Here is a 12,957-nt window from a genome sequence, read left to right as displayed (position 1 = left end):
ATTATTATATTCTTCACTCCCTCCATACCAAAGGAAATAAGCAAGTTGTTCACTTGATCCATGTATTGTGAGTGCTTACAAGGATCATATGTTGTTGGATCCTGAAGGGTAGGACGTCATAACCAGCTACACTGAGACATTATCTTAGAGGGACAAAATCTACTCTTAAGGACAATGACTACACACCTCAACCTAAAATCTTGTTCTAATCAAGGATCGACTAAGAGCGTTCTCTACCTACAAAAGATAAGTATTTTATCTTATTTGGTTTATTTTATTTAATATATTGTGGTGATAAAAATATGATATACTAATATTAATTATATGTGATTTGTTGTAGGAGAAGTAACATCCGAATCGCTAACATTTCCAACACCCCGCACAATGCACACAAAAGAAGGCACACAACAAATCAAAGAATCCACTAAAGAATAAGACTTTCACAAGACTCAACTTGACAAATACTTACTAGACTTAAGCCTTACCAAATACTTTTGTTGTGCAGTACTCCGTCTTCCTTTGCACTCCTTCGGATGATCACGTCACACACAATGTCCATCTCATGAGCAAATAGATGCACACAACTTGGTCACGAAGAATGATAACGTATGAATGTGAATTCAAGGTTTCTAAAGCTTTCATAAAGTTGCTTTCAAAACCTAGCAAACGTTAAGCCTCTCCGTTTTTTCTAAAAGATGAAATAGTGTGTATTAGGGTTATGCAAAAGGTGAAGAGAGAGTTCTTTGTAGGGAATTCAACTCGTAATTTCTAGGCAATATCAAAACTGATTTCCTTTAAAAATAACCTAAAATAAAAAAAAAAAGTCATAAATTCCTATATTAACTAAATGATTTGATCTCACACTTTTAAAATTGTTAACACTCAAAATTGGAAGGTCAACAAAGACTAGTACGGTTAACCCTTGATGGACTAAGGATAAAGACTTTGAGTAATGGACAACAAGGCGTAAGTGGGGTACGTCCACTGTTGTGCTATGTATACATATTTTATATGGGTTACAAGAAGTGCTCGGTAATATTGTAATATTTCCTCTTCTTTCTTGCTTTGACCCCTTATAAAAGGTACGCGTCCTCTTATTAATGCTTCTAATGAGCTTCCAAAAGCCCTAGGCTTGCAAGTACTTCATCACCCTAGCATTCAAAGAACTAGATTTGTAGCATTCCTCTAATAATACAACTGTTTCTAATTCTCCCATCAATTTGGGATGTTATCGGCCTTTTTTTATCTATTGTATCTGGTGCTGGCGATGCTTCAATGAGATGAGCGATCCCACGAAATGCTCGGCCATCACCTTGATCTCATCTTCTCGTTTTCTCCGTCTGTTGGTCCTTTTGAGGCATTGGACAAAGCTTTCTCTTTCATTCTTTTGCTTGTCGTGATATTGGGAGTGTATATGTCTACTCGTCATGAGATGTGCTTCTCAAATATGGCAGCAATTTGTTAACGCTCAAAATTGAGAGGTAAAAAAAGACCAATACAGTTAACCCTTGGACTTGGGATAAAGACTTCTAAGTAATTAACAACAAGGTCTAAAAGGTTCACCCTCAAAGTTGAGCTACACCAACTATAGTGCCTTGTATATGAGTTACAAAGAAGTGCTATAGTGTAATATTTCCTCTTCTTTCTTGGTCTGACCCCTTATAAGAGGAACTCGTCCTTCTTATAAAGGCCTCCAATGAGTCCCAAAAGTCTTGGGCTCTCAAGTATTTCACCACTGTAGAATTAAATGAACTAGATATGTAGCCTTGCCTTGTTGGCTGGTCTTTCCTTACTCAGTTGACACACCTACTCAGGGCCAGTTGCAAACTTTTCTGGGCAAACGCATACTGAGCACTTTGCTCAGTCTTGAGAAGCTGAGGAGACACCGACCCGAGCGTTTTGTTTGAAAACTGTTATGTCCCTTCATAAGCTTCTACTCTCGCTAATGGCCAACACGCGACCTAGATTCGATGTCAGGGTAAGCCTGTCTCTAGGGCTTCATGGTATAAAGTTGTCAATTTGTCAACTTTCTTCAAGTGGTCGGAAAGTAGTTTCTTGATAGGTGTTGGGCTTCTTTATTGATAGTCAATCCAAACCGATAAGCGGTTGCCTATAGCGTGTTAGGTTTTTCTAGCCCATGATAAGTTATCCTAAGTCTATAAGGAATTATAGTCTTAAAGGATTAAATTGTTTTCCCAATTGGAGTTAGTTTCTCAATTGGAGTAGGATTCATAACTAGATTCCAATTAGGATTAAATTAATAATCCTTATCGAAGAAGACCTTTATTATGTCTATATAAAGGGGCTATTGTACTAATTTTGAATTTGAGGGAGCAAAACAATAAATTGTATACCACTCAAGGGATTAGAGTGAGAGAATATTGTAAAGTGTGTGCGAGAGAAAAGAAAAGAGATAGTGTATTTCTTGTTCTTGTTATTTCATAATTTTCGTCAAGTCCTAGTTCTAGAGATTTGGCAAGATTATTGGTTGTACTCATTATTGATATAGTGAAATATTGTTGTTGCTGTCCCGTGGACGTAGGCACATAATGCCGAACCACGTAAATTTTTGGTGTTATTTATCTTGGTTATCTGTTATTTTCGATTTCCAGAATTTGTTCTATTTTTCCCATTCTTAAACGCGATATTCTCAACATAGCGGTTTAACCTCCTTCCCTTGGTTCTAATGACTGGCTTATAAGCCTAATGAATTGGTCTTCTTTTCCTTCTTTGGACCTTCTCAGGCTTGTATTATTCTAGGGGTCTAACAAAAATAATGCAGTCACTAATTGTATTCCTAAATGAATGCACATGGATATTATTCATGCAGTCCAAGAGATATTCTCATCAAGTTGTGTTAACTAAGTAATCAGAGACGAGACTTATAACTAAGGACTAAATGAAAATGAAGACGAACGATTATAGACACACATTGAAGACAATCTACTAAAGATGCTAACTAAAAAGGCTTGCACTTTGAACTTATTAATTACTTTTGTTCTCAATGCATATACATTAGAGATTTTCGGAGATTTCCTCAAATGCACTCAAGTTCGCTTTATCTCCCAATATTTAAATAAAATGAAACATTGTTTGAAAAACCAAACGACTGCGGATCAAGTACGAGACAAGTTGTTTTCTTTGCTATGAATGATGAAGAAAACTAAATCACAATTACATAAAGAAATAAAAAAAATATGAGATTTGAAATCATTTAAAAATATTAGTGATATACATTTGAAATTTAGTTGAGTGATCGGGGATCCCTTCGTTAATGCGCATCTTTGTAACATAATTCGGATTAATTTCCTATTAGCGCCACATAAGATCCTTTTCAAATCCGGCAACTCCGTAATTAGATTTTATTTAATTACTCTTTCTGATTTGGGCTTCGGCCCGCTTTAAACCAAAGCCCAGGCCCAAACTTCGATGAGAAGAAGTCTTCAAAAAACCTAGCGCCAATTCCTTTATAAAAGGCCCCTTAAACCCTCCATCTTTCGCCTCTTCAATCGCGCTCTCTCAAAAACCCTAACCCAAAACCCTAGCCCCCTTTTCTCTCACTCTCTCTCAGGTCTTCAATGGAGTTTTGGGGTGAGCCGACTCTTCCTACATCTCTTTTAGTCTTCGTTTCGCGTGATTTCGGTGTCTAGGGTTACCTGCTGTTATGATTTGCGCTTCTGTTCTGAGAAAATATGCTTTCTGTGTTTGATATTTTGTATTTTTTTGTTTGTTTATTGGTTGTGCTTTATTGCTACGCTTTTCGGTACCAATAAAATTTTGGATGTGCTTCTGCACGCTGGAGATTGTTGTTGTTGCTAAAATGTTTGTGTTCCTTGTATGGGTCTGAAGTTGTTTGTGTTGTTTCTGTTTAGAAACCGGTGTAATCATTTTGCTAGTTTTTGAGTTGATGATTTTCAACCAGTATTTCGGGTTTACGTTCTCTTAAAACGGCAGTCTGCACGGTTTCCTTTCCCGGGTTTTGTAGAAAAAACGTGGATTTAAAAGGACAATGGAGGTTATTCTGCTTTTTATGGGTCTGCAATGAAATGTGTCTGGATATTTTGGGTTTGCAGATGTCATGCTCTTAATTATTGTTGTACTCTGAATAACGATCCCGTTTTCATTGGCTTAGGTGTTGAAGTGAAGGCTGGAGAGCCTCTAAAAGTAGTGCCAGAGGAAAGCTCTGTTATACACTTGTCACAGGTTAATTGATTTGTCTACTAATTTTTCTTTGTAATCACGGTACATGGCATGCCTTCGCAAGTTTATTAATAGTTTCTTGTTCTCTAGGCAACTCTGGGCGAGTTGAAAAAGGGAGGTGATCAGTGTGTTATCCATGTCAAGGTTGGGAACCAGAAGCTTGTTTTGGCAAATCTCTCATCTGATAAAATTCCTCAGATTCCCTTTGACTTGGTCTTTGACAAAGAGTTCGAGCTCTCGCACAACTTGAAAAGTGGGAGTGTCCACTTCTGTGGTTATCAAACTTGCCTCGCAGAATATCCTTTTAATCGTTTGTGTTTATGCTGACTTGATTGTTGGATCATATGATATTTACACTTACTTTCTAAGTGCCTTAAACTTGTTAAGATAAGATGGAGTCTCATTTTAAATGCTGTGTTCAGTTGTTTGTTTTTCTACTGCTATTTTTTTTCTGTTGTTGGTTACCCTCTTAGGATAACCTTTAGTTGGGTCTTTGATTTTTTTCGTACCTCAGCAGGGTGTAGTATTGTTGGACCGGGTTGGGTTGAGCACCCTAAAATTGGGAACAAGTTAATTGGTTTATAGTACCATATTGTTACATTGTTTTTTCAAAATTAAGTTTATTGTAATTTTATCATGTTTTTGTGTTGACTGTTGTAGAGAGGTATTCAAAACTTTCGGCAGTTGTACCTATTGCTTTTGGGATGAAAAATGTACAAGTTCATTATTATGTTTTTTCTTCCATGCTAGTTATCTTTTGAGGAAAACAAGTTTTTGTGAACTGGGGTTTTAAATTGCATGAAAACTAATATAATGCTGATTTTGTAATTTAGTGTTGATTAATATTGCAATACTTAGTGTTTCTCCATTGCTTCCTTGACTACTTGCTCTGTTCTGCTGCCACTGAATCGGATGAGGAGGACCAATCTGGTAAGTTCTATTATATTTTACCTTTCTGTTTTCTGTTTTCTGTTTATCATGAATTTATTATTCAACCTTAGCTCATATGGTTACAATTTTCCATGTATGTATTATTCACAGATTCAGAAGAGGATCTCCCACTGAATTTTACCGACAATGGTTAATGCTGCACTTGGACTTCTCTTAATTTTCCTGCGGGAATGTGTTGCAAGTTGAATTCATTCTTACCAGTTTTTGGATTGTGCACAGGTAAAGTTGTTGCAGCAAAGCCAGCTCCACCGAAGACTAATGCTGTCAAACCAGAACCTTCTGGAAAGCAGAAGGTTAATATTGTAGAGCCAATTAAGGATGAGGATGATTCTGATGACTCAGATGATATTGGTGATTCTGATGACGATGATGATGATAGAAGTTCTGATGAGGTAACCAAAAGGGTTTCATAAGAATATGGCTGTTCTTTTAATAATTATAATTGAAATTTGTTCTGAATTGTCCCAAAAAGTATACAGATTATGAACTTTTTGCACACTGACGATGTCTTTTGACATCCCCTTGGCCCTTTTGTTTCATCCACAAGTTAACTTATTTTAATTGCTGTGGTTTTAGCCAAAGTCTAAAATTAGTTTGAGCTTTAGTTTTTTTTCCTCTTTAGTTCTGAAAATTTGTTCGTGGGCTGTGTTTCAACTTGTTTGTTGTTGGAGGTTCTTTGGTCAAACATTAGCTTTGGATTTAGCTTTAAGATTACCAGTTTCTTGCTTGTATCTAATAAATAACTTTCAAAATTTGCGTTTCCTATTGTAGGACATGCTTGGAGCTGATAGCAGTGATGAAGATGACGATGACAGTGAGGAAGAAGAGGAGACCCCAACTCCAAAGAAGGTAATCAAATGAATTCATTTGGTTCCCGTTTGTTTGCTTTTGGCTTCCGGATTTTTAATTTACTATCTATGCGAGTTCTAATTGTTCATAATTTGATAATTTATCTAGAACTCCAAGAAAAGGCCCAATGAATCTACTCCAAAAACTCCTGTCTCTGCTAAGAAGGCAAAGCAAGTTACTCCACAGAAGACTGGTACCTTTCCTCTCTCACACAGAAAAGCATTATTTAGTATAATATTTCTGCGAATGATTCTTCCTGTTTTCTAGCTTTAGTAATCGAATTAGGAATTTATCTTGCATGTCAACATGTGATGTAAATGTATAACGATTGGGGAAACTCAACATGCAAAATTAATTCCTAATTCTATAAAATTATCTCATTTACTTAGCTCAATTGGTTGCTTCTGTTACAGATGGAAAGAAGGGTGCCCACACTGCTACACCACACCCTGCAAAGAAGGGAGGAAAGACTCCTGCTACCTCTGACAAGTCCAAGCCACAAACACCCAAGTCTGCTGGCGGCGATCACTCTTGCAAGCCATGCAACAAGTATGTTGAAAAACTGTAATTTTCTTTTCTATCTGGTGTCTGTCGTATTTTGTTGGTGGTTTTCATGTGGTGTTTTGCTGTTTGCAGGTCATTTAACTCGGATGGTGCTCTTTCGTCTCACAAGAAGGCCAAGCACAGCGCTAAGTAGAACGAGAGGGATGTACGGAAGCGTGACATGTCTAGGATATATAATATTTTTGATAATTGAGATTACAGAGGGTTGGGGCGTAGTGGTTGTCCTCGTGGTTTTTGGTCTCTTTGTATTGGATATTGCTCATGAATCTGAAGTAGGTGTAATATGTTTTGAATCTCCTAATCTCGTGATGTTTATTTTTTGTTTGATTTATTCAATTTGACAATTAGAGTGGTTGGTTGGCGAAAAGTGTTTGGATATCATTTTTCTTATCTGAATAATGTGGTTTAAATCTTATATATTATTCTTATTAGAGCTGTGATAATGTCTCGTTGGCGGTAACAAATTGATATTTTACCATAATATAATCTCACAGCTTCAATCCTAAGCCTAACATAATCAAGACTGGCATGAGCGTGGTGTAGAGTATGGTTAGCCGGAACACCGCAACTTGCCAACTACGGCGGCCGGATCTTTCATTAACGTGCCGGTTTGGTTCGTGAAATGGGTTCTTGTGGGTGCCCTTTTTCTCCCTATATCCCAAGTTTATACTAATAGAGAGATGCATAAAAAGAGAATTTTATTCGCATTATTAAGCATGAAGTGCTTTAAAGTAAGAAATGCTAGCTACCTTTTCCAACTGCTTACTTTCTTTGTTCGTCGTATACAAGTGTAGAAAAAGATTGCGAGGATTAAATGGTATGGAATATAATATACTCTAAAAATTTGGTGAATGTAAGAGGGATGTGGACTTGACATTTATAGCGGAAATGAATATACTTTAATCCCTTTGAATCCTTTCCCACGTAGCAAATGCAATGATTAAGTAAGGATAATTACCTAATTACTAGGATTTAGGAATGATTTCGAATTGGTCTTAACCATTTGAAACATTCTTAAGTACAGTAAAATCTCTATAAAGTCATAACGTTGGGACTAACCACTTTAACTTTAAAGAGGTTAGTACTTAATAAAGCTATGGTTAAAAAAATATTATTTGTTGACTTATTTTCTTTAATGATTGTTGTGTTTCCCAAATGGTATTCATGTCGTATTAAAATACTAAAAGTTGTATTTCCCAAATAGTATTCATATACGGAAATACTAAAAGTTTCTTGCCAGGAAGTTATAAACATGCTTGAGTTGTTAGAAACATTTTGGCTTCAATAAAATGGTGTCTATGTTGAAGAAGTATTACGTACTCACAGTCTCAAAATGCGATATCCTCTAAAAACTAAAACATTGTCGCTATTTTAGATAAGTATTTTAGTTCATCTTAAACTTATATATGTGACATTGCAAATTTTTGTATCATTGACAAATATTACCATATGAAAGTGTGTTTCTTTAATATGGAGTTTATTTCTATACAGAATTGGTTAGGACCGAAATTATTTTATGAGTGATATTGCATATTTTTTGTATCATTGACAAGTATTACTGTTTGAATGTGCATTTCTTTGATATGGAACCAAGAAATGTTATAACTCAAAGTGGAGTTTATTTCCATATATAACTGGTCTCAAGTTAAAATCGAAATTATTCTATTACTTGGGTCATTACTTTATAGAGTATTACTAGAGGGTTTTACTGTGACAGTAGCTGCTTAACAAAATTGGACGTCCGTTGATCTATCCATGGACCTCAGAATCCCCATATTAACCTCTTTTAGCAAGCAAATTGGGGATTCAATTTAGCTGATGGGATTAAGATTTCTTATTAAAAGACGAAAAAAATGATGAAAAAAATGTGATTGGTTGCCTGCATAAATCTTTTAACCAGGTAAGATTACGATGGTCTTGGTCTTGGTTTGTTCACCCTTAGATAAAATGACACAAAATGCACCCTTAAGCCCTCGGATTAATAGGGTCCTCCATCCACCATGGTAGCTAATATATACAATTTTAACCTTTCTCCATGTTAATTCTTGTCCTCTCATCATCTTCAATTCATTAAATCTGACAGAAAAAAATTAAAAGAAGTGTGAAACGTAAAATGAGGTGTAGATAGCATCATACATGACAAAAACTTAATGCTTTAAAATTCACCAATATATATATGAAAAGAGACGTAATGTTGGAGAAGGATAGTCTATCATTAAAACAGAGACAACATCATATGATCATGCCAACTAAAAACATCAAATGATAATCCTCGAACATTCCGAAATGTAAACCAACTTGTTCAACAACATGACAGATTTTGTTTGCCACACTCAACCTGCAACACAATTAGACTACTACTACCAACAGTAATAACCTGCAACATTCGTTCGAGCAATGGAACATGAAGATACTTTCATACTCCTGAATCGAAACCTGAAACATCGAATAATGACATTCTCCTGAATCCTGAAACACTGCACCAGCAAACCTGTACACAAATTCCATGGTAAGCTGCAATGAAAAGAAAAAGGCTCGGACCATAGAAGCAGGGAAACCTGAACCTGCAAAACTTGTCAAGAATGTAAGATCATGACTTTTTTTTATTCCGTAAACTGAAACAGAAAAATAAATAAAGCTACAAAGGGAGAAGAAAACAAAACCCAAGACAGAACCATGACATTCGATCTTTCACTACTCTTGATTTGTGGTTGTCACAGAACCTGACTGTAAATTGTGAATGCATGAATACAAGCAAACAAATTTCACACGTCTGTAATATATCACCTAGGGATTGGTTTACATGGAAATAAAAAAAATGCCAATTTGATTAAACTAAGTTAGATCAGCCCCTACTGCCCAGACAGAAGTTCTTTGTTCGGGAGCTAAGAACTAAAAGTTTTTTTTTTTTTTTTTTTGTTTCAAATATCCAGTTCAAATTGTGTTCTAGCATTCATACGGCTGAAGAGATAAGGCTTTGTTCTTATTAGGCAGTAGGGGAAAAATTATATTCAGGTATATCATGCAGGAAGCACGCAGTCATACATATGAATTAGATTAAAAAAAATGCAGTCATATCAATTCCATATCACTAGTGTGAACCTGCACACCACCTGCACATTGGAAAATGTGCCGTAAGCTATATTTATTGAACGAATGCTTGCTGTTGAAACATAAATTTCTTTTGTGATTGAGCACACATAATATATGTTGATACGTATGCATGTGTGTACGCATGAGAGAGAGAGAGAGAGAGAGAGAGGGAGGGAGAGAGAGGGAGAGAGCGTATCTCTATATGTGTGTGTGCATCTACATATATGTATATTTACAGAGAGAGAGAGAGTGAGGCAAAACCAGACAAAAGCTTTATAATATCAGTAGTCATACCCTCATTTCTCTGGAAGTTACTATTGCTGCTCTTACTCATGGCCATTGTACTGATTTTCCATATGTGGATGCCCATCATTGTTGCTTCTGTCAGTGTTGACCCTACTAGCATTTTCATTCTGTTCTTTTTCCCAATTCCACTGCTCAATTTTGGCCCGTCTCTCCTCACTTCCTTCTCTAACTGGACTGTGGTTTCTTCTTCTTCCAGGGCTTCTACTTCTACTGCGTCCTCTCTTTCGACCAGGGCTTAGAGTCTTGTTCCTCCGGCTCCAGCTTTCAGGATAACGATCATCATCATCATACCTTCTGCTATGAGCACGGCTCCCATGAGAGCGCTCTTCGTAACTACGATGCCTGTAAGGGCTGCGACTCCTACTTCGACTGCGGCTGTGCCTTCTCCGATAGCTTCCAAATAATTCACGCCTCAATTCCCTGACATTGTAAGTTTATAACAAAGTACGAGTAAATTTAATTTATCAGCACATTCTGTAATAAGAAAAGATCATCAAGTAAAGCTTACCTGCCAATCCTTTTCAGGTGCATAAAATTGCAGTATCCACCACGGTTGCATGTATTCTCCTCATATTGCCTGCAGGTGGCTTCATGGAAGTCTGTCACTGGTGAATAGTCAACAATGATAGGACGACCTGCAAATGATTTACAATGGGACAGAAGTTCAGCATATAATAACCATATAATTTAGGCCTAAATAGAGATATAAACCATACCTAGTTGAAACCTTGAGACCAAATTCTAAAGATGAAAGATACAGAGAAACACTAACCAGCATAAAATCTTCCACTCAGGTTCCGAAGTGCATTTGCAGCGTGATCTTCCTCCCTAAACTGAACGTACACATTGCCCACCTGCCCAAATCGATAAATTTCCCAGCAGAACCAAATATCAATAATCTTTCTGTTGAAACAAAATATAAAAGAGGAAAACTGAACAAGAGCTTAACTCTCCGTTCAAAATAACATACCATATGGTCGGCTAGGTTGTCACAGACATTCAGACTTTCAATGTCGCCGTACTTACTCAACTCCTGAAATAGATCCTCATAAAACTCCTGCAGTTCCCATACATCAAAATTTTAATTGTTGGGCGTATCACATACAGAATACAAATGGATTTGCACAAACTAAAAAAAAGTTTTCAACTATTTCACAGCTGTGTATCAAGCATTCGGGGGTTTAAGGTAACAAAAGATCATACAAAAGTTTATTTTGTACCGAACGCACCCTACAACCACTTTCGTAATTTTATTCAACTCTACTTTCTCTCCTCTCCAACTAAAAATACTAGCAACAGATAAAATCTTTCAATTTCGTTTCGGACTGTTTGTTGAATAGTATTAACGATTCAATTTTTAATCACAGCAATTCAGATAAATTCACAAATGGGGCAATTGCAGAGACTCTAATATGGATAACAAAAAACCCTAATTCAGAGAAGCAGCACATAATTAAACGATAAATCAAATCAAATCAAATAAAAACAGCACAAATTCAATTCAGTTTCCGTTGAATCATGGGTTTATTGCACAAAACAACATTACATTAAAGCAAATCCGGCAAAAGGGTTTTCAATTTTCAATACAAAGAACAAGAAAAAGAAGGTTGAGGGAGACCTCGAAGTGCCTTTGCATCTGGCGGGGGTCGATGGGCTGGCCCTGGGCGTCGACGCCGGGGGTGATCATATCGGGCCGCTGGTACATGTTGGAGAGCAGGAGCGTGGGGCTGACGCTGGGCTTGGTGTGGAGTCTGGAGCAGCGGTCGCCGTGCCTGCAAGCCCCAATTTTGAAGTAGAAAGGGCAGTTCACTCGGTCCTTCTCCGTCCCGAATATCGAAGCCAAGTGCTCCGCCATGGCTGTCTTCGATTCTTCTGTAGTTGTCAATTAATGGGCGGAGGGAGGAAGCTTGAGACGGTGGCCGGAGGCGGAGGGTGGGCTATAAATATTGAGGAAAGGGGAGACAGGAAGTGGTTGTTTGCAATTGTGGTTCTGGTTCTTCTAGAGGGTTCGTTCGGACAGTTGGACGTGTTTATGTGAAACTGGGATCACGTGAGGGTTTGCATTATGTCACGTGGCCGCTCATCAATTACACGCCCATAAACGATGAAATTAGATCTGACAATTTCTTACACGACACATAAACAATACGAAAGTAACGAGTTTTGGATTGACATGATAACTAATCGGGTCGTTATCAAGTCACACAATAAGAACCTGTTAATAACGGGTCCTAACAGATTTACACAATGGTGACACGTGGATAACCCATTTCAACAATTTAAAAAAATGTTAATTTGATGATTTTAATATTTTAAACTACTAAAAAAACTTACTATAAAATATAATAGTCATAGTGTACGTGTATATATTGTATATTAAATATGTATTATTGTATTATTATTATAATATATAAATTTCAAAAATTTAAGTTTATTTATTTATTTTTGTAGTACACTATAGGCATAGAGGGAGATTAAAAAATTATAAAACACTTTAAAAGTAAAAATATAAAGTAATTTAAAAATACCAAACACATTAAAAAATTATAATAATTAATTTACAAGTGCAAAAAATGTAAAAAAAAATAGGAAAATGCTTGTGATCGTATCCTCTACGCTTTGAGGATGGGTACATCGCAGTTTGAACTTTTAGAACCATACAAACCCTCATGAATAGTGTTTTAAGGGAGTTCAAAATAAATAAAATTCATAATCATTACTGTACAAGTCTAAAAAATGTGAAAGTATATATAAACGCTCGTGATTCCATCCTCAACCTTGAAACACAACTCCTTTTGTTTTGCATATCCTTGGACATGGTACTTTGTAGTAATGTACTAATATTTTTTCGCTAGGCTCTTACTTGAAAGGCAAATATTTTTAATTTTTTATGTTTTGAAGTAATATTTATGTGACAATGTGGTATGCATATACTAATTTAGTATTATGTTTTTCATTTTTTTGGGTCAAATTATGTTTTTCATTTTCATTATT

The 12,957-nt window shown here is 36.3% G+C and overlaps 2 protein-coding genes across 5 annotated transcripts; one reads left to right on the top strand and one right to left on the bottom strand.

Moving 5' to 3' along the window:
* Positions 1 to 3,480: 3,480 nt before the first annotated feature.
* LOC126590758 (histone deacetylase HDT1-like) lies at positions 3,481 to 6,979 on the top strand. Its single transcript, XM_050256261.1, has 10 exons — positions 3,481 to 3,591; positions 4,133 to 4,203; positions 4,291 to 4,496; positions 5,105 to 5,130; positions 5,242 to 5,280; positions 5,371 to 5,543; positions 5,923 to 6,000; positions 6,109 to 6,193; positions 6,414 to 6,549; positions 6,637 to 6,979. The coding sequence occupies exons 1-10, from the start codon at positions 3,579 to 3,581 to the stop codon at positions 6,695 to 6,697; spliced, it is 888 nt and encodes a 295-aa protein (XP_050112218.1). The 5' UTR covers positions 3,481 to 3,578; the 3' UTR covers positions 6,698 to 6,979.
* Positions 6,980 to 8,715: 1,736 nt separating this feature from the next.
* LOC126590817 (splicing factor U2af small subunit B-like) lies at positions 8,716 to 12,004 on the bottom strand. 4 transcript variants are annotated; one of them, XM_050256327.1, is made up of 6 exons: positions 11,582 to 12,004; positions 10,934 to 11,020; positions 10,736 to 10,817; positions 10,472 to 10,598; positions 9,952 to 10,383; positions 8,716 to 9,677 (listed from the first exon to the last, which is right to left on the bottom strand). In XM_050256327.1, exons 1-5 carry the CDS (start codon positions 11,816 to 11,818, stop codon positions 9,984 to 9,986), a joined length of 933 nt encoding a protein of 310 aa, XP_050112284.1. In that variant the 5' UTR covers positions 11,819 to 12,004; the 3' UTR covers positions 8,716 to 9,677; positions 9,952 to 9,983. The 4 variants fall into 4 exon arrangements, with proteins under 4 accessions (XP_050112284.1, XP_050112286.1, XP_050112285.1 ...); XM_050256329.1 differs by having other exon boundaries at positions 8,716 to 9,136; XM_050256328.1 differs by having other exon boundaries at positions 8,716 to 9,128.
* Between the last annotated feature and the right edge of the window lie 953 nt (positions 12,005 to 12,957).

This window comes from Malus sylvestris, chromosome 11, assembly GCF_916048215.2.
Source record: "Malus sylvestris chromosome 11, drMalSylv7.2, whole genome shotgun sequence".
Taxonomy (NCBI): Eukaryota; Viridiplantae; Streptophyta; class Magnoliopsida; order Rosales; family Rosaceae; genus Malus; species Malus sylvestris.
Note: the sequence above shows the minus strand (reverse complement) of the source record. Positions and strands in the feature narration are given on the sequence as shown.

What these genes read in the sequence shown, in the direction of transcription:
- LOC126590758 (XM_050256261.1), top strand. An exon ending in AGACCCCAACTCCAAAGAAG is followed by an intron (nt 6,001 to 6,108) that starts GTAATCAAATGA and finishes TAATTTATCTAG; the next exon opens with AACTCCAAGAAAAGGCCCAA. An exon ending in AGTTACTCCACAGAAGACTG is followed by an intron (nt 6,194 to 6,413) that starts GTACCTTTCCTC and finishes CTTCTGTTACAG; the next exon opens with ATGGAAAGAAGGGTGCCCAC.
- LOC126590817 (XM_050256327.1), bottom strand. Translation starts at nt 11,818, where the DNA reads ATGGCGGAGCACTTGGCTTCGATATTCGGGACGGAGAAGGACCGAGTG. An exon ending in GAGTGGAAGATTTTATGCTG is followed by an intron (nt 10,599 to 10,735) that starts GTTAGTGTTTCT and finishes AATCATTTGCAG; the next exon opens with GTCGTCCTATCATTGTTGAC. An exon ending in CACCTGAAAAGGATTGGCAG is followed by an intron (nt 10,384 to 10,471) that starts GTAAGCTTTACT and finishes TTACAATGTCAG; the next exon opens with GGAATTGAGGCGTGAATTAT.